At 60.9% G+C, this 25279-nt stretch overlaps 2 protein-coding genes across 7 annotated transcripts; both read right to left on the reverse strand.

The window, feature by feature from the left end:
• Positions 1–1917: 1917 nt before the first annotated feature.
• Positions 1918–18297, reverse strand: LOC308559485 (G-protein coupled receptor 35-like). 6 transcript variants are annotated; one of them, XM_081142272.1, is made up of 3 exons: positions 14723–14755; positions 14477–14522; positions 1924–4604 (listed from the first exon to the last, which is right to left on the reverse strand). In XM_081142272.1, the coding sequence occupies exon 3, from the start codon at positions 4592–4594 to the stop codon at positions 3683–3685; it is 912 nt and encodes a 303-aa protein (XP_080998398.1). In that variant the 5' UTR covers positions 4595–4604; positions 14477–14522; positions 14723–14755; the 3' UTR covers positions 1924–3682. The 6 variants fall into 6 exon arrangements, with proteins under 6 accessions (XP_080998397.1, XP_080998398.1, XP_080998396.1 ...); XM_081142271.1 differs by lacking the exons at positions 14477–14522; positions 14723–14755 and adding an exon at positions 9164–9708 and having other exon boundaries at positions 1918–4604; XM_081142270.1 differs by lacking the exons at positions 14477–14522; positions 14723–14755 and adding an exon at positions 18210–18297.
• Positions 13798–25279, reverse strand: CAPN10 (calpain 10). Its single transcript, XM_081142269.1, has 12 exons — positions 24631–25279; positions 22512–22643; positions 21165–21361; positions 20123–20340; positions 18640–18781; positions 18210–18376; positions 17778–18058; positions 16815–17017; positions 16430–16685; positions 14723–14922; positions 14477–14522; positions 13798–14266 (listed from the first exon to the last, which is right to left on the reverse strand). The coding sequence occupies exons 1-12, from the start codon at positions 24754–24756 to the stop codon at positions 14237–14239; spliced, it is 1998 nt and encodes a 665-aa protein (XP_080998395.1). The 5' UTR covers positions 24757–25279; the 3' UTR covers positions 13798–14236.

Genomic DNA, 25279 nt, shown 5'->3' on the forward strand with positions numbered 1-25279 from the left:
CCTTGTCCCCCCTCCTGCCCCTGCACGGGTGTATTCCTGCTGACCGGAGGGTGGCCTCGCCTCGCCACAGCCCACACGGCAGCCCTGGGGGACCCAGGCCCTGAGTGAGGGGCAGTGCTGGGGCTGGTGCCCTAGGGGCTGGCTGAGGGTGACAGTGAGAACCTGGCCAGGCCGCCTGTAGGAGGAAAGGAGCCAGAGACAAGGGACTCCGTCCCTCTGCCTGGGGACCACCTGGAGGAGAGCAGAGGGAGGAGAGGGAGCTTCCCTATGAGTTTCTGGGTGAGGCTGCCAGCTCCCACTGCCCGGCAGGTGCCCAGGGGATGCTGTGAGCAGCAGCCTGTCTGCAGACTGGAGCCAGGTGGAGTGTCAGGTGCTGCGGTGGGCACCGTGGGTGGCAGAGCTCTGAGAGCCTGGCAGTGGCGCCCCTCCATAAGAGGCATGTGCCAGGGGGCATCTCCTCATGGCCAGTGCTGTCCTGGTGGCAGGGGCTGGAGGACACCAGGCTCCCAGGAGACAGGCTGCCGTCTAGACTCTGCACAACATGGGGCAGCGGACACATCTCTCCGTGTGTGGGTGTCACTGTGGCCTGACTGCTGTGTCACCATCTGGATGGTCACTTTGGGGATACGGGCAGCAATTTCCTACAGTTGGACTCTGCATTCCACTGCCCCTGGCCTCGGAGGAAGGGTAGCCCTGAGGCAGGTCCCTGTGATACAGGCAGACAGACGGACAGGAGCAGGGCAAGAGCAATGGGCCAGATACAAGTCACCAGGGCAGGAAGCCCGGGTGCCCAGCTACAGGCAAAACTGGGACAAGTATTTTAGGCTAGAACTTTCCGCCTGCACTGCAGCTGGGTGGGGCAGGCCTGACACACCCTTCGAGCAGGAGCCTGGTCTCGTGTGCTTAGGAAGAACCCTGCTGAGCGCACGTGGACGGTGGGGACCCCAGGCACACAGGCAGCTGGGCCCTACGACAGGGCACTGCAGACCCTCTCCACGGACTGCCTCCTCCCCACACCACCTGTGGCCAGGCTTGACCCCCAGCAGGGATAGGACGAGCCTTCTTGAAGCCAACTGCCTCTGAGGAAAGACTCACAGACACTGGGCACTGGCCAGACAGGTGACCCAGACTGTTAGAAATAGTGACATGGGACTGCTCAGCAGCACCTCGGTCTCTGTATGAAAATTGTCAACCACATCAAACCCAGCTCTCTGACCAGAAGCGTTTCAGTTCTGGACAGTTCCCTGGGTCCCTCCTGCCTATTTTATACTCTGCAGCCACCTAGACCTGTCCACTCCTTGGGGATCACAGATGGCCACCACTTCTTGGTAGACACCTCACTCTTAGCTGACCGCCCACACTTCCTCTGGCTGCTCCCAAGCGGTCTGGGTTGCCAGACCCTCTCCAGGGTGACTGTGACCAGTGCTGAAAAGTGTCCTGAGACAGATAAAACACCCCAGGTGTAATCCTAGCAGAGGAAGCATAAGCTTATGTCCTCCCGCATTCTGGGCCCTATACTCCTATTGATACAGCCTCACAATGAATCAGCTTTTCTCTGAGATGCCTATTGGTTGCTAGTGATGAACCTGGTCCTGACCAATGTACTGGGCTGTCCTTAAGCCCTGGGGGGGGGGGGGGGTTGGTGAGAGGCTCCCCACTTGGCCTGGCCCAGCCCAGAGGCCCAACTCCAGTGTAGGACACCCCAAGTCTGTATCAGTTCCTGGGCTGCTCACCATCTGTGCTTCTGTCTCGGTTCCTCTTCTTGTCACCCCTCAGGGATTCTGTGGAAGCCCATCGGCCTCCCCTGGGCTGGTGTTATCAGAGAAATGCATGGTTGGTATTTCTCCATTGCTAGTGGGAGTGGGGTTCTTGGGGGACAGCTGGAATAAGCATTTCTGGAGGCCCCCCCGGGGGGATGAGATTGGTAGAAAGCTTTATTTTCGTGGAATTATATGGCTTGGTTTCCAAAGTCCCATTGCCCTTAATCCAGTCCTGGAAGAGGTGCAGCTGGGGACCCAGCAGAGCTGGAAGCAGAGTCAGAGTCAGAGTTTCCGATCCACGGTGGAGGCGGGTCTGGTGTAGCTTCAGCTCAGGAGACCCGCCTGCCCGGAGACCCTGGGGAGGCCCCAGGAAGGGAGCTTCCTCCCTCCTGCTGCATTAATTTCCTCCCCCCCACCTGTGCCGACGTCACAGCTGCTGCCCCTCGGAGCTCAGAGGAGCCTCTGAATCCTTCTTAACACAGGTTCTAGGAGGTTCCTGCCGCCTGGCCAGAGTTAACCTTCAGACTAACACTCTTCTCTGGTGCTGGTCTGCACCGGCCCTCTGGGCACCTCTCTCCTTAGTCTTACAATGCTGGGGTGGGAGGGTGGGGGCGCACTGGAGCTGAGTCCCAGGCCCAATTCTGCCTGTTCTCCTGATCCCCAAATCTGGCCGAGGACAGTCTATACTCAGCCCCGATAGCCTTCAGCACAGTGGCATGTGGCCCTAGGGTAAGAGTCATTCAGTGGACCCCTCAGTTCCGTGGAAAACAAAACCCTCCAGGGTTGGGCTGGTAGGAGTCAGGGACTGGAAACTGCCCCCAGAAGGGCGGGGCTGTGATGACAGCAGGCAGGATTTGGGGGGCTGGAGGACCAGGGTAGGTGCAGGCACATGGGGAGACTGGCTGGGCTGAGGGGTGGGGGGAGTTTGGGGAGCACTGGATGGGGTGAGCATGGATCCCCTGAGCCAGGGGCCTGTGGGACTGCAACAGCCTCACACCTATGAGGCTGTCCGTGCCAGGACGCGGCACCATTCTCCTCCCATCACAAAGCAAGAGAACAGGGCAGGGGGGTTGTTTGGTACCCAAAGACAGGCAGGTGAGAGGGGACAGAGCAGGACTTGGAACCCAGGCCCACCTCAAACCAGCACCCACAACAGCCCCTGGAAAGCTCTGGTCATTCCAGCTTGAGTCTGGAGGCCAGGGAGGTGCAGACGTAGCACAAACCCACCAGCTGGGCACCCAGCCCTCACCTCCACCAGGCAGGGCTCCAGGCTTTCCTGAATGAAGCGGGGGAGCGTATCCCTCGACAGACCCCGGCCACCTCCTCATGGTCTTACTCTCCCCCACCCATCGCATCTGTTCAGCCCCAACGAGGGGCTCAGAGGTCCTGGCCTGCACCAGCAGGAGGACACCAGGCTGCACACACCCAGGGGACTTGAGATGGATGGGAACCAGATAAGAGGGCCCTAGAGACTCACCCAGAGATGCCCCGCCCTCCTGCCTCCCCCAGGCAACCTTGGGCAGCACACACAGTCCCGTCAGGGCCAGCCCTGGGGGCAGCTTTACTCCTGCCCAGAGAGGCACAGAACCCAGCAGGTACCCGCCCTCCCTGCCTAGTGCCCAGGGGCACCAGGGCTTGGACACAGCAGGTGTTCGGCCCCATCCCAGGGTCCCTGGGGATGGCCTCGTTCAGTCCTCTTGCCCTTGCCCCTGTCTGTCTTCATCCCAGGGGTGGGGTTGTTACCTTCCCAAGGCTCTGCACCTGGGTCATACCTGTCCAGCAGGCTTCTTGGAAAGTGTCCACACCCATGGTGAGCTCAGGGCCCATCCTGGGTCTCTTCACTTCTGGTCACAGCCCCCTACCCCCAGCAGGGGCACCTCCCAGAGAGCAGGGACCTGGTCCCCACACCCCTGTGTCGTCTCCTAGGCCAGAGTCACGCACAGGGTGTCCTGGCTCCTATGGGCCTTGGCAGTAGGGGTCGTGGCCAGTGCGGATGCGTCCTGGAACTCCTTGGTCATGTAATAGTAGCAGATGGCATCCAGGCAGCAGTTGGCATCTGAGACCCGGCTAGTGACAGAGAGGGCGTCCTGGATGGCACAGGTTTTCAGGCCCGTGGCCAGACGCCAGGTCAGTACCACGTGCAAGGGCAGGAAGCAGGCCACGAACACGGCCAGGTTTGCCCAGACCATGCGGGCAGCCTTTCGGGTGGCCTCCGCCTGGACCGCGTCGGTAGCCGGCCTCTGGCCCAAGGCGGTCACCACCTGCAGGGAGCAGAAGACCAGCACGGCCAGTGGCAGGTAGAAGCCCAGCAGGGAGAAGACCACAGTCTGGGGGTTCTGCCGGGAGGGGTTCTGGAAGCAGAAGCCACCCTCCTGATCCTTCAGGGCCCAGCGAAGCACCAGGGAGCTGACCACCAGCACCCAGAGTACCACACACACGGCCCCAGCCTGCAGCGGGGAGCGGAGCGCGCGGCCACACAGCGGGTGCCTCACGGCCACATAGCGGTCCACGGCGATGGCCATGACCAGGCTGATGCTCATGTACCTGTTGGCCAGGTAGATGCCCTGGGAAAGCTGGCAGAGCACCGTGTCAGTGGGGCTGTCCTGGTTCAGGGAGGTGAGCATGAAGGGCAGGGTGCAGAGCAGGCAGAGGTCGGCCACGGCCAGGTTGACCATGTAGATGTGGGTCTCCGTCCACCGGCGCAGGCGGCAGCAGAACACCCAGAGCGCCAGGCCGTTGAGCAGCAGGCCCAGCACCAGCAGCAGGCCCAGGTAGGCGTGGCAGATGTGCGTGACCAGGGGGGACTGGCTGAAGAGGCAGGTGGTGTTGTTCATGGTCCTGAGGCTGCAGGAGAGGGGCAGGGGTGAGGAGGGCAGGTGGGGCATGGGGCTCAGGGAGCGGCAAGGCCTCGCCCACCTCTGGCCAGGGATACAGGAGGTGAGCCCCCACCCCACATCCAGGAGCCCAAAGCTGGCCTTCCCAAAGAAGTCACAGAAACCATAGGAACCCTGAGGGCTCTCAGGCCAGACCCCTGCCCACCGGAAGGGTGGGGAAAACCAAGGCCTTTGGGGCTGGGCAGGCCTAGCCCTACCCTGTGAGCCAGCCTGGGCCTGGAGTCAGACCCTCGCCCTCTCCAGAGCCCTCCTGTCCTGGGCCCCGCCTGCTGCTAGGCAGAGAGGAAGGCAGGAGGAGCCCACTGTCCATCTCCAGTCCTGCCGATTCAGCCCTTAGGACAGGGAGCCTATAAAGGGAACTCCAAGGCAGGCCCAGGACAAAGGCTGGGCGGCCTTCTGCACCCCCACCCCTGCCGCCCGCTTTCCAGACCTGGCTGCAGGAGGTACCCACATTTGACCCACACCTGCACCTCACAGGGTGGTCAGCATGTACCTCACCTGGCCACTCCTGGCAGCAGAGTTCCAGGACAGCAGGGGTTGTGGCTCAGGACAGCTCCCCAGAAAACTCTAGAACTGTGGTCTGCCCCCTTCGTCCCACCCTCCCTCCCTCAGAGTGCCCACCCACCTAGTCCTGTTCCCTGAGGCCCCCTCCCAGGTCCCATCTTGGGTAGGGAGCCCCTGGACTTCCCTGTGGTCAGAGCCCTAAGGGAGCTCCACCCCTCCAGGCCCAGATGGTCCTCAGGGTGGCACTGGGCGCCTTCCACCCTGACATCATCATCAGAAGCTCCCACACAGCCCCCCTCCACTGTCTATGCTGGCCTCTCTCCCCTAAATATGCTCCACCACGAAGCTCAGGAGGGCCGGGGCCAGCCCCCCAGGGCCAGAGGACTTGGTCAGGGGTCTGACCTCTGGTGATGGCCCCAGAGGCTGAGACGGATTCTGGATTCACCCTGAGCTAGGCCAACCTCAGGGCTGTGGCTGCTGGTGACCCACAGGGTGGGGTCATGGGCCTTGTGATGAGGCACAGGGCTGCCTGGCTGCCTCCCAGCCCCCCACCTGGGCTCCCCTGGCTGGAAGGGCCTGGGGAGGAGTGGCCTCCCTCCCTGAGGAACATGTGCCCTCTGGGGGCTCCCTGCCCTTTGGGTGGGGGTTCAGTGCACCCAGGGGAGGGACCAGGGCCAGGCTAAGCTGGTTCTTTCCCCTCTTGCTCCCCCCAGGAAGGGAGGAAATAACCAGAACCCAGCATCGGCAGAGCCATTAGGCTCATTAGCTCAGGCTGGGCCCCCTGGGAGCCCCCAGACACCGACCATTAGAGGCAGGAACAGGTTCCAGCCAGGACAGAATATTCCACCACACATGCCGTCCATCTCTCTTGAATTTTAAAACCGCACATTTGCCAGCAATTAAAATTGCATGACCGCTTTTCCCGTATGTAATGTCCCTACATACCCCGCGACTTCGCTCCTGGCTTTGGAAGGTTTCTGCTTATTCTTTCTGTCCAGGTCCCTCGGTCCCTTGGGCCATGAGCTGGCCGGGCCCTGCGGACCACCCCTCTCCCAGAGTCCAAACGAGCTGCTGGGACCCTCCCTTCCTGCCTACCCGCTTCCCAGCTGCAGCCCAGACATGCAGGACCGTCCCCTCCGGCAGACACTGTGCTGCAGTTGCCCTGGGGTGGCGGGGCTCCACTGGGGTGGCGGGACCCCACTGCAGAGACGGGTGGGTGCTCAGAGCCCTGAGCTGCCGTTTCCTGCTGGGGGAGGCTGCCGTGGGAAAGGGAGCGGAGGCTGGCTTCCTCCTCAGTCCACTTCCCACACAGGAAGCCAAAAGCTGCTCTGCGATCTGCACCATTTGCACCGAGATGCCTGTGCAGTCCCCTGCAGAGAAGCCTGTGGGTGCACTGGGGAAGCCCGAGCACGTGACAGCCTCCCTCACCCCCCCTGCCTGCCCCACTGGCCCCAGCCACCCCCCACACTCCCCGCCGAGTGGAATCAGGGCAGACAGTGGTGCCTGAGCACCCTGGAGGCCTCCGGAACTGGGACCCCACGTAGGAAACACCCGACCTAGGACTGGCCTGTGTGAGCGAAACATTTCACAGAACTAGGCAAAGGGTGCGGAGAAAAGCAAGCCCTGTGCCTGCTGGTGGGATTGCACGCTGGGGCAGCCCCCGGGGAAATCTAGAGTGGGGGCTCCTCAAACACTGAGACTAGGACCACCCTCTAACCCCTCGCTCTTTGAAGGGTTCTGCTTGTCCTTTCTGTCCAGGTCCCTCGGTCCCTTGGACCATGAGCCAGGCCGGCAGTTCCCCTTCTGAGAGTTTACCGAAAAACACTTACTCGTAAAGATCTCTGAACCCCATGTCCATTGCAGCATTATTCACGGGGGCCAAGCTAGGGGAACAACCTAAGTGCCCCCCGCAAGACGAGTGGACGAAGAAGAGGTTCTCGTGTACAGCGGGCAGGACTCAGCCACAGAAGGGGTGAGAACGGCACCGTGACGACGGGGATGGCCCCTGAGAGAACCTCGCTAAGTGAAATAAGACAGAAAAGGACCAGAGCCATGATTTAAAGTCAAAAGCAACAAACTAGCAAAACAAACAAAAAAGCAACAAACTAGCAAAACAAACAAAAAAGCAACAAACTAACAAAACAAACAAAAAAGCAACAAACTAGCAAAACAAACAAACCGGATTCCTAGATGCGGACACCAGAACGTGGTCCCGAGGGGGCGGGTCAGCTGTGCGGTGACAGACCAGACTCCGGTGGGGAGCACACGATAGGCACACAGAAGTCGGCTTACAATCCTGTACCCCTCAACTTTACATAATGTTATCAAAAAATGTTACCCCAATAACATTCTTTTAAAAGGTTTCACAAAACAGAGCTCACTGAACTGGGAACACAGAACCGAGATATTTTCTATCAGAGCTTTTTAAATGCTGATCACACCCACAAGGTAGATTTCAGTCTTCAATGAGGTAGGAGTCTTGGCCCTGGAGACATCCCTGGTCCCTCTGAATGGCAGCCCACACTCATGGAGGAGGGTCCCCTCTCCAGACCATTGCCCCCCTCAGAGCTCCTCCATTAGGACACTTACCTGAGGTTCCAAGCCCCCAACACAGCCCTGGCCTGGCTCCGAGACCCCTCATCACAGCCCTGGCCCCTCCCCTCTCTGAAGCCCCCCATCAAAGCCATAGCCTGGCCCCAAGAACCCCCATCACTGCCCTGGCCCGGCTCTGAGACCCGAGGTCCCAAGGTTGGCACTGACCTGCAGTCGGCCTCAGTTCTGGTTCTGGGCTGAGCTGTCCCCCCTCCCCTCAGGCTGCCTGACTGTACCCATCCTTAAGGCGGGGAAGCAGTGGGCAGGCTGAAACAGCAGAGTGGGGGTGACGGGCTCCCCACTGCCTCCGCCCCAGCGCAGAGCTGCCTGGGGGAATTTCCAGGAGGGGAAGTGGGAGCCAGTTGCTGTGTCGACACCCCAACAGCTGCACGCTCACTGGTAGGGCACTGGCCCTGGAACAGCCCTGCCAGCAGCACTGTGGAGACATCTGTCCCAGCCCTGTCCCAGCAGCATCTCTGAAGGCCCCACCCAGCAGGAGGGCCGCTTGCTCACTGACCGGCACCCCTCACACGCACAGCCATGCTGACAGGTGACCACCAGCACGCATGGACACAGCTGCTCATGCCAGCTTCTTGCCGGCCTGCTTCTCCTCTGCCCCCTCCAGCCGGCGCCCCTCAAGCTTCGTCCCCAGAAGCCTCCTTCCCAGACCACCCTGCTCCGAACTCAAATGCCCTCCCAAGTCCTCCAGGCCGCCCTGGGCATCCTGCCTGTCAGGCCTCTGCATCCTGAGCCCAGCATGGACAACAGCCCTTCCTGTGGACCCCCACTGGGCCCCCTGTACCCCGAGGCAGGGACTGCACCTCCTCAGCTTCCCATGGCAGCACCTCTCCCTGCACAGATGCGGGGAGCTCTCCCACCCCACCCCTGCCCGTTCACAGAGGTGGAGCCCAGGCCCAGAGTGGGGAGCGCGGCCCGGCCCCCAACCCTGGGACCAGTGCTCCCTGCCCAGAGGCCCCTGAGGGGGGCTCTGGTCTCATCCCTCTCCTCCACCGTTCCCCAGGCACATCCCCCAGACCCAGGCCCAAGGGGGGTCTCTCCATGGGCTCCCCCTGCCTTCCCCCTCCCCTCACCTGACCTCTTCCCCACCCATTTCTGGCACCCTCTCCGTCTGGTTTTCTTCATACAACTTGTGTTTTGTACAGCTGACCCTTGAACAACTTGGGGGTTAGAGGCACCACCCCCCTCCCCAGTCAAAAATCCATGTGTAACTTTGTTTCCCCACAAAACTTAGCTACTAGTAGCTTCCTGTGGACCAGAAGCCCTGCGGCTAACATGACGTCAGTTAAAGTATTCTGTACGTCACAGGCATTATGTACCGAATCCTTACCGTGAGGCAAGCTGGAGAGAAGACAGCCCACTAAGAAAGTCATAAAGCGGAGAAAGTACACTTACAGTGCTTATTCAAAGAAATCTGCGCGTCCGTGGCCGGCTCCCTTCAAGGTCAGTCGGCTCACTCACCCCGACAGCGGCTGCTCCCTCCTCCCGGCTGGCTCCCCAGGACTGCTCTCCAGCTCTGCTCCGCAGCTGCGTGAGCCCCCTGGGATCCCTCCCAGGGCGGCCACGGGGCCACGGAGGCTGCTCCAGCTGCAGGCTCCTGGCTCCTCCCAGCCCTTGCCCCTTTCCTGCCCCCTGGGTGCTCCTCTACGCTCCCAGGCTCCTTCCCCTTTCCCTGCCTGAGGCTGCTCTGCCTGGGAGGCTGGCCACCACCCACACCAGGCCCTGCTCCTGGACAGGCTGCCTTCCTGCCTGGATCCTGGCCCCTGCCTGCAGGTGCCCTTACTCATCCCACCTATGCTCCCTCCAGGCGGCCAGCCCCTGCTCAGGAACCTGCAGGGCTCCCCACAGCCGACAAGAGGTACCAAGCCTGCTCCTGGCAAGGCCCTGGGGCTGGAGGTGATAGGCAGAGAGCCCAGCTGTGATCACATCTACCCCTGCCTGAAAGTCAGCTGTGAACCTCCAGGAGCCAGAGGGTGTCTCCCTTTGCAAGGGGTTCCCTGGCCCCTCCTCCAAGGGCAACAACCTCCAGCTTTGGCTGGTTTGAGCCAGTCTGTCTGGGGGGGGCCCAAGAAGAGGGAGCTTACCCAGCACCCAAGAGACGCCAAGGCAGTAGGTCTCCCACATCCCAGGGGAAACATCTGCTATGTGTTCTCACGTCCCCCCCATCCCTCCCCAGGACCGCTGGCCTTTTGATACTTGTCCTGGACACTGGACAAGACGCCAGCCAACAGAAATGCAGACACTTCACAGAAAAGGAGATGGAAAGGGCTCGTTAAAGATACGAAAAGACCGCAGCAGACTCGAGGACAAATTAGAAGTGTCCGCAAAGCCATTTCCCTGTCACATGGGCAAACACCAGAGCCGATAACAATCTGTGGGGGAGACACCCTCAGACCTCTCCTGTGACACTGACCACGGCGGCCTCGTCTGTCCCCAGCCACCCGCGTGCTCATCTGCCCCAGCACGGATCTGCCAGCACCACCTGGCCAGACCCCGAGCAGAGCGCCAGCCTCCCAAGGCCCGTGACACCTGCACAGCTCCCCGGGAGCGTAAGGTTTGTTTTAACATCAGAACACCCACCAATAGAATTAGCTACATTAATAAAGAAGGACATTTATATAATCCTCTCGATCGATGCCAATAAAACCATTTGACAAAATTCAACATTCGTTTACAATGGGAACTCAGCAAACTAGGAAAGAGGCAACGCCCTTGGTGACAGAGGGTGTCCCAGGTAACCCGCAGGAAGTACCATACTCAGTGGGAGGCTGGGAGCTCCCATGTGCTCAGTGACAAGGACAGTGCCCACCACCTCCATTCGATGTCCCTGGATCCCAACCAGAGGAGATGAGGTGAGAAAAAAAGCTTCCAGGTAGGAAAGAGAGACATAAACCTTTCTATCTTCACATGACATAACTGTGTATATAGAAAATCCAAAGGAGTTTACCCCAAAACTATGAACCAATAAGTGAATTAGCAAGGTTATAGGAGACAAGATTAATAGACCAAAAAAATGTATTTCTAGCCCTGGCTGGTGTGGCTCAGTGGTTAGAGTGTTGTCCCGAGCAAAGGAGGGTCTCAGGTTCGATTCCCGGTCAAGGGCATATACCTGGGTTGCAGGTTTGATCTCTGGCCCTGGTCAGGGTGCGGGCAGGAGGCAACCAACCAATGTGGTTTCTCTCCCTCCCTCCCTCCCTCCCTCCCTCCCTCCCTCCCTCCCTCCCTCCCTCCCTCCCCCTCCCTTCCACCCTCTCTAAAAATCAATGAAAAAATATCCTCAGGCGAAGATTAACCAAAAATAAATAAATAAAATGTATTTCTATATACTGGCGACAAACAACTGTTAAAAGGAAACCAAAAATACGATATCATGTATAAGCATAGAAAAACAGTCCTTTAGGTGAAAGTGAACCGTGCTCCGCTGAGCGAGGCTGGAGGAGGCCTCTGTGGAGGTGGCCGGTGGGGAGGTAGGTATACCACGTCCATGGAGACTCATACTGATCTGTGCAAACTCATGACGCCCCAAGCGTCTTGTTCTGCTGGGTCTCCTTCCTGGAGGGACCTCGACACTGGCCTCTTCCCTCGGCACCCACCACCTCCTGCCTAGTCAGGAGGCCACCATCTGCCCCTTGGATGTCTTCAACAGCCTTCTGGTTGGTCCTCAACTTCCAACCCATCCCCAAGACCTCAGCCAGAGGGAGATGTCAAATACACTCACATCACATCCTGCTTAAAACTGCAATGGCTCCCACGGCCCAAGAGGAAAGACCCAAGCTCCTTAGGTGGCCTCAAGGCCCCTTCTTTACCCACCCCTCCAGCCTCAGCACTTGCCATGCTCTCTGAGCCCCCACATCCCACCCTTCAGGCACAGAGAGCTTTTTCCATTCCCTGAGGCTGCCCAGCTCCTCTGCCAACCTCTGCCCTGCCCCTGGCTGACCCTGAGCTGGTCAAGGAGCACCCCACATATCATCGGTCACCTCCTTGTCAGGACTACCTAGGAGACCTGTGTGCAGACCATTCTCTAACGTGTCCCCAAGGGCAGGGGCACTGGGCATCTTGGCCACACCCACAGCACCCACTGTATGCTCGCAGAGGGGCTTCAGAATGGACAGTGAGGAGCAGGGGGGTAGAGAGATGTGTAGATGCTAGTTGGTTTTCTCAGTGGGGTTGGGGGATGAGGGATGAGCCCATGTCAACTGGACCACAGGGACACACCCATGTGCCACACAGAGATACCCATCGTGACACCTGCCCAGGCCCCAGGAGCCCACAGGGTACTAGGACTGGCCCCTGACATAGTAGTCCAGCCCAGCCCCGCCCAAGCCAGTGCTCACTCCTTGCCAGGCAGCCCCACCTCCTGGTTAACTTGTAAGGCACCAGGAGTCCCAGGCAACTGAGGATGGGCGGGGCCTGAGTTCTGGCCCTGGAGCAGGGTGCTGGGGGTGGTTCAGTAAATGGCCCACGTGCCCAACGAAACCTCCAGGGCCTGTGCTCCAAGGGACCCTGGGCTGTGCTGTCTCAGCCCAGACCCAGACCCCACTGTCTGTGCAAACGGAGCCTGTACCTGCAGGGAACCAGAGAGGAATGGACAGAACGTCCTGGCACGTTGTCTGAGCTACCTCGGGAGGGATGGGGTCCCAGACCTCAGAGCTGAACACTCCAGGGGCTAGGGGGCCCAGTCTATCCCCAAACTATCCTCAGAACTGGAGAAGACCCTCCCCTGATGGAGCACAGCCATGTCCAAAGTCTGCAGTGTCCCCAGGAGCTGCGTAGCTCTTCACTCATCTCAAAATGCAGCAAAACCAGTTTAAGGCTGTCAGTGGGGGCGGAATCCAGTAAAACCAAATGAAGTGGACAAGGGATACCAAGCAAGAAATGATTGTAAGTGGAGAGAAGAGAGCCCTGAGCGTCCGAGAGCTTGGACACAGCCTGGTGGGCCGGTCCAGCTGGCACCGGCTCCATCCCACCTCCTGCCCAGGAAGCCCTGCTGGCCAGCCCCTCCCTGACTACCTGCTCACAGGGCACCGGGGTCTCAGCACTCACCACAAAAGCTCTGCCAACCCCCAGGCTGACCAAGGCCTGGGGGAGGGAGGGCAAGCGAGGACATGCAAGAGAGAACCCAGGACCAGGACTAGGTCCGGCACGGCTCCCAAGGAGAAGGCACGGGCACTGGGCCTCTGCAGCAGGAAGTGAAAATGAAAAGGAACCGCAGACAGGTGGAGCGGGCAAAGTCTGCTGGGAAGGGTGGGGAAGGTGTTCTCACCTGCACACATCCACACCTGCCCCCTGCATCTGCGAGGCTACAGTGCACGAGGGAGGCCGTCTTCACCCCCCCCCAGGCCCCCACCAGCAGGTCCACAGAGCTGCTGGGGACCCCAGATGGGCCTGACCCTGGACACAACCCTGGGTTCCGCGCTGGCACTCGACTTGGCCAGGCAGGCTGCTCACTCCAGGTGTCATAAAGCCCCAACTGCATCAGGCAGTAGGGTGAGGCCCTCCCAGTCTGCTGGGCCCCGAGGTCTGCAGCCCTGGTTCAGCTCAGCTGCCCCACACTGGGCTCCAGACCAGTGACAGGTGTGAGAATATAGACTGAGGCCCAGATGTCTGGGGCATGAGGAGATCAGCCATGGGTGGGGGGGACCTGCTCAGACCCTGGAAGACTTGGGAGCAGCCCACACCCAGCAGGAACTTCCAGTCCACTGAGGACTTCAGGGCAAACCAGAGGGCCGGAGCCAGGACAGTGTCAGCACCAACTGCATATGGCACCACCGGGCAGAGGACACCAGGCCTTGGTTCTCTGGTGCCCTCCACTTTGCACACCTACAAATACCACTTGGCTGGTAGGTAATGGCAAGGCTGCCAAGTGGGGAGATGGCAGGCAGCAGTCTGCTTCCTGCCACTCCCTCCTGCACCTGCCCTGGGCCTGCCCCAAGTGCCCGATCTTCCTCCCCAACCCCCTCCTCCTGAAACCACCTCCCGGAGGCCATGGTCCCCTCCCAGTGTCTCCCCTGCCTGAAACAAGACGTCTGTAAACTGCTCAGCACTCATGTTTATTTATAAAGTTACATCCTAGAGCCCTGGCCAGTTTGGCTCAGTTGGTTGAGCATCAACCTGTGCACCAAAAGGCTGCCAGTTCGGCTCCCGGGCAGGGCACACACACAGTTACATCCTAGAAACGCTGCACAGACTGTGCCGACACTCCTGTCAGCTACAAGGCCTCTCTGGAGCCCGCAGGGGAGACGTGGAGGGTCCTGCAGAGCTGTTGTCGCAGCTCGGGGACCAGGACGATGGGCTTTTCTTGCCCTCCCTGCGGACTGGGGCTGCCTCTCTCCAGGACGAGGAATCTTCATCTGGAGCCACAGGCACACGTAGCACCCAGCTCAGGACGGGCCGCCGCAGCACAGGCTGGTGGCACGAGGCCACAGTACAAGGACCCCAGTCCCCGGAGCTGACACACAGGGTCATCAGTTAGGTCCTCATCACTGCCATGAAGGAGGCCTGTGACAGGAGATGGCGAGATGTGGGCACTCGCTGCCCCTGACGGTGGGGAAGACGGGGAGCTTCCTTCCTCGGCACTGCCAGGGGCTGTGACTCAGAGGCTCTGCCTGCTGCTCTCAGGGGACAGCCAAGTCCACAGCGAGGCCGCCGGGAGGGGCTGGGGGAATGGAGGCCTCAGGTCCCAGGCAACCCCTCCCAGGCCCCACGTACCTCCTGGAGGAGCTGCCCCAGCATTTCCTGGCTGTGGATGGAGCGCCTGTGGGAGATCACCTGGGTCAGCCCTGGGATTCCCCATGCTCAGGCCCATCCACGCCGCCACAGCTGACAGGAGTCCCAGGCACTGCCGCAGCCTTGGTCTCAGTCAGGGCAGCTAAGAGCTGGGGCACATGGGGCAGGCGGGAGAACACAGTGAGGGGGGAACTAACGCACTAAGGACTACGGCCCCCACTGCCCCACCTGTCTATCCTGGTGGCGATGGTCACCGTGAAGGCCCCCTCCATGTCTGGCAGGTAGGTGGAGGGCACAATCCTATAGGTCCCCGCAGAGAGGTGGCAGACACGGCTCACTTCCTGAGTGTAGCTGTGAGGCACGCAGCTCAGCAGGGGCTTCTGCAGCAGCAGGGAGGGCGCGCCCTGGGCCTCGCCGGCCACTGGAACCTGGAGAGGCACAGGCTGAGTGGGAGGCCTGTCCTTGGGGTGGGTAGAACTGCCCGTTGTCCTCAGTCTCTTTCCCAGGCCCCAAGCAGCCCCAGCTGGGGGCATGCTGAACTGGAGCAGCCCCAGCTGCAGTCTGCTTGGACCTCCTGGGGCTTCATGCCTGGTCCCCCACCACACACACACCCCTTCCAAGGAGGAGCAGTAGCAGCCCCCAAAGCTGGGCTCACCACTCACCCAGGCCCCACTGCTGAGCCAAGAGACTCTGTCAGGTGTCAGGCCACACCCAGGAACCACCCAAATAGCCCCTGCTCAGGCCCTGAGTCATCTGATGGCCACTAACATTTTTTATGAAGCTCCTGGTGTCTCTGCTCTTGGGAAGGGGGGTTCTCAGCAGCTCAGCTCACCCCCCAAGTATACAGAACCTTCTCAATCAGAAAATCTACTCTCCCCCTAGATCACCTGTACTCCAGGCTACGTGGGTCCCTTTCCCTCCACAGATGTTGGGACACTGGACACTTCACCTAGCCCATCTAGAAGTGGGGCCTCCAGGAGCTCAACTGTGTGTGGGCTGGGGAGCCCCAGTGGCCATGGGATCCGGGCCTGCAACCTCTGACATCTCCCCTTCCTCCAGCTACAGGTCTGCTAAGGGTGTCTCATGGTGGGAGACAGAGCCAACCAGCCAAGGATGGCATTCTGGGTGGCGCTTATGACTCACTGGCCCTTCCCTGGCTTCCACACGCCCTCCTCACCATCTGTGGGGTCTGCTCCCCGACCCCTGCCCAACACTTGGAGGGCAGCACTTCCTTCTGAGGGGCTCCCCTTGACTCACATTGTTCTAGGTAGAAGGCAGGGACAATACTCTCAGCCCGAGTTCCTGGAAGCTGCCTCTACCCCTAGACCTGTCTGGGGTCCAGGAGCAATCCGCACAGCTGGGCCCACTGCAGCCCGCAGGCTGAGATGCCTGCCCAGAGGACCTCGGGAACCCGGGAGCTCCTTGCCACCCGCCTGTTTTCTTTCTGACCTGAAAGTCCTGGCAGCGACACTCGGGCAGCAGAGTGGCTGTCAATTCCAGGACGGTCTTGGCCAGTGTGGGCTCCCTGCCCACTTTCCTGCTCTTTCCCACAAGCCCTCTTATCACCCACCTCTCCGTGGCTCCCAGAGGCACCCTCGCCCCCAGAAGCAGCCTGTGCTGGGGCCATGCGTGGGGACCGGGGCTACAAACTCTAGGCGCTGCTGATATAGACTGATCACTCCCGGGGACACCACTGGCCCTCCTGGGAAGAAGGCACAGTCCTGGGGAAACTGACCACAGGACAGTTGTTTTGAGCCAGGGAGAGGGGAAAGGGGCTGCCTGAGCCACCTGTGGCCCCAGTGAACTAGACTTTATGAAACCCAGAGACGAGTCTTGTATGTGACTGGCCAATGTGCCCAAATGCCAGAGTCCAGGGCTCCACATCACGCCCATCCCACCCTGGCTCAGCCTCCAGACTAGGGACACGGAGCTTGCCTGGAAGACATGGAAGCCAATGGGGTGGCAGTCGCCATCCAGGCAGTGCTGGTGCAGAGTGATCCGGACACAGCGGGGGCCTGCACCCTCGGGCACCAAGAGGGGGAAGCAGGGATTGCTGGGATAGGAGGCGAAATTCCTGCTGCCCCCAGCCGTCTGGCCGATCCTCCAGGAGCCCCGCAGCTGCACGGTCTCCCACTCCCCCGCAAGCAGGGTGTTCCCGGGGTTGGGGCTCTGGGCTGCAGTCTTGATGGCACTGCCGGGAAAGAGGAGCACAGGAGGGTGGCTGGAGGCGCAGTCTGGCCCACAGTGGTCAAGCAGGAGCACACAAGCGCCCAAGGAAATGGCCAGACCCTGCCCGTTAAGCCAGCCCACTGCCCCTCACCTGAGGGAGACTCGTCCGCTGGAGAAGACGCGGAGCAGAAACTGTCCTGGCATGTCCTTTAGGAAGGTGCTAGGCACGGCCAGGTAGTAGCCAGGGGTGAGCTCACAGCGGAGATGGACCTCACGGTCATACGCATGGCACGCGGTGCCAGCCACAGGGGGTGTGGATAGGACCCTGGGCAGGCTGACCCGCCGCTTCTCCACCTGGGGAGAGGAGGCCTGCGTGGGAACTCACAGAGCCTGCCACGCCCACTCCCGGCATCACGGCATCTCCTCAGCACCCAGCCTCCCGGGGACTGAAACTGCCCATGGCCCTGGGCTTGCACTCAGCCTGCCCCACGTGAGCTGCAGGCCCCTGGGCAGGGAGAACACGCAGATGAGGAAGGTCTGTGCCGAACGGCTAAGGCAACCTGAGGCTGCTGAACAAAAGGCCTGCCAGCAATTACTTAGCAGGAGGAAAAAAATAAGCCTCGCCCACAAGGGGACAGGGAACACGGTCATGAGCCCTCAGATCGAGGCAGGACACACAAGATTAAAAATCAGGTGAGTGGGCAGCAAACAGGCAGCAGGTTCCTGCACCAGGCTCCTGTCCCCAGGAGAGGACAGGTGCCTCTATCAGGTGCCAGATGGGGAAGAAACTGAGGGAGCAGAGGGTGAAGTGACCTCTCGAGGTCCCACAGGAAGTCTCAGCTCGGCTCAGACCTCCACAAACACCGGCCACCTAGAGTCCCGCCACCCCTGGCTTTGGTTCTGGTTTCCTCTGGCCCACAGGCAGGGAACTCAGTCCTGTACTCAGATTAGTGCTGGGTCTGTGGGAGCCAAAGTAGGGACATGACCCCAGGACAGCCAGGTGTGGCCTGTGGGGCTTGTCATATGTGCCCCAGCTCCAGCACTCAGACCTCCACGGATCTCCCATCCTGGACCCTGCACCCCGCTGAGCAGGAAGTTGGCCCCATGGAGCTACCTTCCAAAGATGCAGGCCCACGGCTGGGTAGTCCTTGCCGGGGACGCTCGCCGGGCTCCACACAGTGCGGTTGTCCCCCACCGGTGGCCGGGCCCGGCCGGCCCAGTCCACCATGCGCATCCGGGGCCGCTGCAGGACAGCGACATATACCTCGCTCGGTTCCGACACCCGCAGCCAGAACTTGGGGTTGCTGGGAAAGTCACTGTTATTCCGGCAGCCTCCTGCGGACTGGCCCTGGACCCAGGCCCCCGGCAGCTCCTGGGTGTGGCTCAGCACCTTCTCTAGGGCGAGAGCACAGCACGTGTCAGGCTCCCCCCACGGGGAGCCACCGCAGAGGACAAGGGCCCTGCTCAGGCCTGACTTTAGGAGGCTGAGTTCCTTCGGGGGGCACACTGCACCCCCTGAAGGCTGCCTGGGGAATGTGCTGGTTACCTGAGTAGAGGCTCTGCAGGTGGCCAGCTTCAGTGACCGGGTAGCCAATGGTGACCTCGTCAAACTCCCGGAGAAACTCCTCCTCCTCCACCCAGAACTCCCCTTCCTGGAGCTGGGACAGCAGCTCTGATGAGTCCACTGGGTCCACCTGGCTCCACCCTTCGCCCCTGGAAAGAAGCTCAGGTCAGCAAAGGTCTCCCATCTCAGAGTGACAGTACTGACCGTGCAATGGGGCAAGGCGACCTGGAGGGGAACAGGAGCCCTGAGAGCCCTGTCCCTGCCACAGCCTTGGGTCAAGGGAGCCTTGCTGGGAGCCAACTGAGCCCTGTCCTGACCACCCAAACCACCGTGGCACAAGCCACAGCATGAGCCACAGCATAGGGGACCAGGCGCCCCTCCCTACGATGGCAGTGCCACCACCCACACTCACCCCTCTCTCCAGGGCCCCTGCCAGCACCGCCGGCCCCAGGGGTTCTGAATGCGCAGTAGCAGGATACTCTGACCAGCCTGACCCTGGAGCTGGCACAGATCCGAGACGATGAAGGCGTGAAACTCCCCCAACTCCCGGGCACCTGGGCAAGGAGCAGCTCAGTCAGCAGCAGGAATCACCAAACCCAGCAGATGCACAGGTCTGTCTTCTCCCCTGAGGAGTTGTCCAGCCCCCAGGGGCCAGACCACCAGGGGCTCCTTCCCTGACTGCTGTGGACAGTTAGCTCAGCAGTGGCCTTGGCCAGTGCAGAGCCCCAACAAGGCTCTGGACTCGGGCTCAGCTGGACCAGAACTGGCAGCTCATTCCTTTCTCTGGGCCCTGGTTCCCACCTGGATGAATGAGGGACACTGGCTGGACCACAGGGCCATGCAGAACATCTAGTGCAAGGTTGTCTCAAAAGTGCTACCATGAGCACTGTTATCAACGGTGTGCAACCCAAGGACAGGGGAGATGGCATGGCAAGGCCAGTGGGGATGCAGGGGATGGAGGGGCAGTGGGAGGACTGGCGGCCGAGGAGAAACAACTCCAACTGCCCAGAGACCAGGGACAGAGGACGGAGGAGGAGGAGGAGCCAAACTAGACGGCAACTACCTGGAGAGGAGGGTGACCCAGCACAGAGAAGACACTCCTGGACCATCTCATGTGCTTTACCCAGATGGCACTGTGCCGCCATGCTGGGTGTCCCGCCCCCGTCCCCGTGCCACTTCAGTGGGCTAGGTGACCTCCAGCAGCCCATGTGTACCCCATCCTCAGGGGAGGAGCCCGTCCCAGGCCTGTGCCAACCCCCCCACACACACACACCAGGGCAGCGTAACTGTCAACACGGGTCTGTTTATTTCAACATTCGTAATCTCTGATCAAAAACTCCACTGTGGAAATAACCCTAAACGGTAAACTTGTACGCATAAAAATACTGTTATTTATTTACGACAGCGTAAAATCAGATAAGCTCCTAACACTGAGTGAAAGGTGAAAGAAGCTACAGCACATCTCACTAGTGTAGTAAGAAGTTGACCAAGTTTATGCAACACAGAAGATGGTACAGAACACAAAATGCAAAAAGTACAGGTTTATGAAAAACTGAGAAAGTGCCTTAAAAATCAAAAGCAGCTACGTCTGAGTTTTTCAACAACCTTTCCTCAACAAGCATGCGCATCACTACACCGGAAACCTGGGTGCTGAGTTTGCAGGTTGCCAGCTGAGCCAGAGATGGTATCACCATGTGCTTCCCAGGCCATCTCCGCACTGCGGTGACCCCACAGTCCTGGTCAAGGGAACAGAGACCCCACCCTCTGGAGAAGGGCGGGCAGCAGGACAAGGTCACACAGCCGGACACCAGCTTCCACTCAGTCTGGACAGGGCCCAGCGAATGCCTACAGGACCCAAAGCTGTGTGCAGGCCCCCTGCGTGACCACAGCCTCACCTGCTCTGGGGCTGAACACCGAGCAGCTGATCAGACACCGCTCCTTGAGGGCAAGCAGCTGCCGACAAGTCCTGGGCTCTGGGCTGCCGGGCCCATCCTGTTGGCCCCTGCTGCTTGCCAAGTCCTTCAGGTTCCACCTTTCCGCTAGGCCGCCGGTTAGGTCCACCAGGGCATCTGCCACCTGCCCTGCCCACAGATGCTCGTAGGATCCATGGACCCTGGGAGAAAGGCATGGGAGTGAGCCTTCGGCACAGGGCACAGCACCCTGCCTCTCTTCTGTCCCCATGGTCTATGACACCTCAAATCATCCTCTGACCCCCACATCCCTTCTTTTTTCTGCAACTCATCCTCACTGCTGCCAGACGCAATTGTGCCTTCATGGGTTGACATGCAGCATCCCAGCAAAGCCCAGCCACCTCTGCCCACGTGCAGAACCTCTCCAGCCGCCAGGGTGAGTGCAAGTGTGAGGCGGTGTAGGCCAAGGCTGTGACACCCATTCCTCCGTCTGACGGACTCCAACCCCACATGCTGGGCAGTGGCCGTCGGAGGGAGGGATGCACTCACACTACGTCAGCAGCAGCCTCCCTCCCCTCCTGGTACATGGGCCTATCAGACCGCTGTCAGCAGGACAGTAAATGCACTCTAGGAGGGAAGGGGCTCAATTCAGACTCTGCACGAGGATCTTGGTCTCAGTCAGACCCCGATAAACAGGCTGATACCTAGGTAGCTTCCTTCCTCCCCAGTAACCTATGGAGGAGCGACCTGTCCACATCTTTCTTGCTGGGGTTGAGGAGAAAGGAAGAAAACACAGTATCCCTTCATGCCCAACTGTGAAATGAGGGCAGGGAAAGGGAGGTACCACAGGCCAAGCCTCAGAGTTTGTCTCTGGAGCAGTCGGCCCCACTCAGGACCTGCGACCAGGCACCTGGAAATGACAGGGTGCTGCAGCCCAGGGAGGGTGAAAACATGATCCCGGGGGCAGCCGAAGGTGGTGGTGGCCCAGCCACCGGGGCCCAGCTCCGCCAGCCCCTAGCTTGCGTACTTGGCATAGACCTTCTCCAGCAACGGAAGCCAGAACACATCCTCTCTCTGGCACCGGGAGAAGCAGAGTCTCCCTGCAAGACAAGGCAGACGGTCATCTATGGTCACCTCCACCCAGCGTCCAAACTGCCAAACTCGACAGGTGAAGGAGCCACGGTATGTCTGATCAAGCCAGCTCGGCTGTCCGGGAGGAAAGACCTACCATGCACAGGGAAAGGCAAAAGGAGACCATGAGACAAGCATCACGCAGTGCCCTCCAAGTGTGCTGACCAGAGTGACCACGCTGTGCCACCCTACAGACCCCGTGGTCTGCAAAAGATCTGACTTCACTCCACGCCTAGGGTCAGTGCTCGTGGAACCAACCACTGGACAGAAAACCCAGACTTCTCAATAAAACATTTTAAGGCCACAGTGAGGGAACCAGTGTCTCCCAAAGCTCAATGTCAACCATCATGCCCCTGATTAAGCCCTCGACACGAATCCAAAATAAATGTGACTTTCTCAAGCACGAGACCCAATTCTCAGCAGAGCTTCAGATGGCAGGGCGCCATAAGCACAGTGATCCTCCTGCAGGCACCTGGAGCCCAGGCCCTCTGCCAACACCTGGACTCGTGTTCACTGCTGGGTCTGGTGTTCTGACCCGAGCCGTTGGGGGCTTTGTACCTCGATGACTCGTTTGGTGCTGGCTCTGCCACTCACTAGCTAGAAGACAGTGACAATGGTTCTAGTGTCCTCATTGGTGAAAATGGGTCACAGCCAGCAAGGCCTGAGTGACAGCCAGTGATGAGCTGCGCTTGGCATGGGCCGGGGCCCCTGGAGGAGCTCTGATTGGGTCACCGCTGTTGATGAATGTTGCTAAGTGGTGAAACTTAGCAAGGAGCCAAACACAAGGCCATCAGCTCCAGGAGGGAGTGTGAGCAGGCCTTCTACACCTGTGGGGTCTGCCAAGCATTAGAGACAGTTTTAACCATTTTTTACCAATGTATATCCAAATCCAGTTAAGGAAGTAACTAGTGGGGACGCTCACTCCAAACCAGGGCACAGGAGCCCTCGGCGAGCCCTTTCCTATCCAGTTGGCCCTTTTAGTTCAGATGTGTGTCTCTGATTCCATGAGAACCGGGATCCTGGGATGGCAGAGCAGGGAGGAACGCACCCCTGCGGGAGAGGGGGACTCTGTGGCTGTGCCTCAGAGCCCCTGAGGCCTGACAGCTGACCTCTCACTCCCACTGCTGTTGCTGAGCAGTGCAGCACAGCCCACAGAACAGGGGTTCAGCGCCTGGCCTCTCATTTCCTTCCTGGGCCCAGCAGACAGGAAGAGCGCAGAGAGAAACTGCGCTGTCACAGACACCTGGTGCAGGAGATGCTGGCTCTTCTGCAGGGCAGCGCAGGCACACAGGAACCAGCAGTCCCCCAGCAGCCCTTGCTTCACCTGCCCTTCCTGTGGGTTATCTGGAAACAGCCGGGGTGTGGCACAAATTTCCTAAAATAAAGAAAATTGTCTAGAGTTACATCATGCCTAGTGGCCAGTCTTTGAAATGGAGAACACAAATCTAGGTGACAGGCTGGGAGGAGCTTTTCTGCTCCTCTGCATTGCCTAACATGGGAGGGGAGGCAGCTGGCTTCTTGCAGACATGATCCGTTAGCCCTTCCTTGCTTCAGATTACCCCGCCCAGCTTGGATTATGGGGTACCTGTCTCTGTCCACCTTCCTTCATCCCCAATTCTGGATGAATGCGACCATTCCCTTCTTGAAACAGCTAAATGTTCATCTAGAAAATGGTTTCACTTTGTTTTTTAAAATTTATTGATTTTTAGCAAGAAATAGTAAAGAGCAGAAACATCAGTTTGTTGTTCCATTTATTAATGCATTCACTGGTTGATTCTTGTACATGCCCTGACCGGGGATCAAACCCCTTGGTGTTCTGGGACGACTCTTGAACCAACTGAGCTACTCGGCCAGGGCAAATGGTTTCACCTTGAACTCAATGGGGAATCTCGAATGGGTCCTCTGTACTGCTAGAAATCCCAGCATGTCCCTAAGAGGCTCTTTCCCACACCCGGGCTAGCTTATGCCTCTGATTCTCCCTCTTCTCAAAACGTGCTCGCCTCACCCTTCATCAGAAGCCACCCACCGGGCGCCCTCTCCTGCCCCCGCCTGGATTCCTCCTGCGACCCCTCCCTCTCGCACCTATGCAGGCAGAATCGCCAGCGGAGGGCACCCGGGGACCCTCCACCCTCTCTGAGACACTCCCCCCCAGCACTACTTCCCCTCTCGGTTTCCCCTCGCTGACAACCTCTGGAAAGAGCTGCCACCCCTGCTTCCTCCCCCCAGGCCCCTCCGGGGTCGTCCCCAAACCATCTTTACAATGTCACCTCCGCGTTCTCAAATCTTTCCCCACACTGGACAGCGCTGGACCAGCGGGGGCTGTCCCCTGACCCCAGCGGTGCCCTCCTGGCTCCTGAGAGCCCGTGTGCTCCTGGGTGTCCCCTCCCCTCGCTGCCGCTGCTTCCCGAGCCTAGCTGTCGGGCACCTGCTGACCCCCCGGAACCGTGAGGGCCCCTCAGACTCAGGCCCGACCCTCCTCTTCCTGACCCTCTCCCGGGCCTGGCCTGTAAGCGCCAGCACAGCCCCCATTCCCAGGTCAAGCCCCATTCCCTGGGTCCTGGGCGCCCAACTCACAGCCAGCTGCCTACCGACAGCGCCAATTAAAAGGCGAGAGAAAAGCCACCAGACTCCACCCCCCTCCCCCCAGTACCCACCCGGTGCTCAGGCTCGGCCCCCCTTATCTTCCCTCTCCACTCCCCATCGGCCACTGGGACCCACCAAGGCGCCAGCGGCGGCCGCGCGAACCAGCCCTCGGGCTTCTCAGGACCTGCCCGGCGTCCGGGGGTGTCCTCGGACTCAGCCGGCTCCGTCCCCCTCCGCGGAGACCTCTAGCCCTCCCGCGCCGACGGCCACCCCTCTCCACCCGCGTCCCGCGGGTGGGCCCGCCAGGCTCCCCCGCCCTCCCGGCCTCCTCCCGGCCAAACAGGCCCCGGCCGCGCCGCCCCGGAGGCCCCGAGTCGCGTCCAGCAGGCGGGGAACCACTTCTGGAGGCGGCGACGCTCGGCCCGGCCCCGGCGCGCGAGGGGCCCGCCGTGAGCAGCAGGCTCGGGGGAACGGGGGGCGCACGGGGGCCGCGCGGAGCCGCGGGGGGGCGCCGGGAGCAGCAGGCTCGGGGGCGGCGCCCGGGACACCCCTGCCCGCGCCTCAGCGCCTTCCCCACGGAGCCCGAGGGAGCTCCCGAGGCGGCGCCCACGCGGGTGGGGGGCCCGGGAGCCCCTCCCGAGGACGCGGCGGCCACCTGCGGGCCACCGCGCCCGGGCCCGGCCCCACCCCCCGGGCCCCGCGCCGCCGCGCCACCGCCTCCGCGCTCGCGCCCCCGCGGGAAACACGGCGCGGAGACCCCCGAGACCCCGCCCGCTCACCTGCGGCCGCCGCCACGTGATGTCCTCGCGGAACTGCGCGAGCGGCGTGGAGAAGCTGGAGAAGAGCGAGGAGTCGGCGGCGGGGAAGGCGGCGTCCCGGAAGAGCTCCCTGGCCGGCGCCCGCATCCTGGGCGCCCCGGGCTCCCATGTGCAGCGCGCGCCCGGCGCCCCGCGCGGCCGACGGGGAGCGCGGCCCGGAGGGAGGCCGAGTCGGCTGCCGGCCCCGGGCTGCCCGCCGTCCCGCAGCGCCGCCGGGCTCTCGGCCGCGTCAGAGCCGCTGCGCCGCCGCCGCCGAGCGCCGCCGTCCGGTCGCCCCGGTAACCGCAGGGTGCCCGGGCCGCAGCCAACCGGGCGCGCCGCTTAGAGTCACATGACACCGAGGCCCCGCCGCCCTGGAGCGTTAGGGAGCCTGCGCGGGATTCCCAGCCTCCGAGGGCGTGGCTCCCGAGACCCCGCGCCGTCGCCCCGGCCGCACTTCTCCTTCCGGGTCGAAGGGGCCCGGAACCGTCCCGACCGAGGTTCGCCGCCGACGAGGCCGGCGCGCGGCTGGTGCTCGGGCCTGTGTGGGTCGGGCCGGGGCGCTGAGCAGGCTGTGGGGGCTGAAGGGGCCGGAGAGGCCGCCCGGGCCGGGTCGCGCGAGGACCACAGG

Source organism: Miniopterus schreibersii, assembly GCF_964146895.1.
Source record: "Miniopterus schreibersii genome assembly, chromosome: 7".
NCBI lineage: Eukaryota > Metazoa > Chordata > Mammalia > Chiroptera > Miniopteridae > Miniopterus > Miniopterus schreibersii.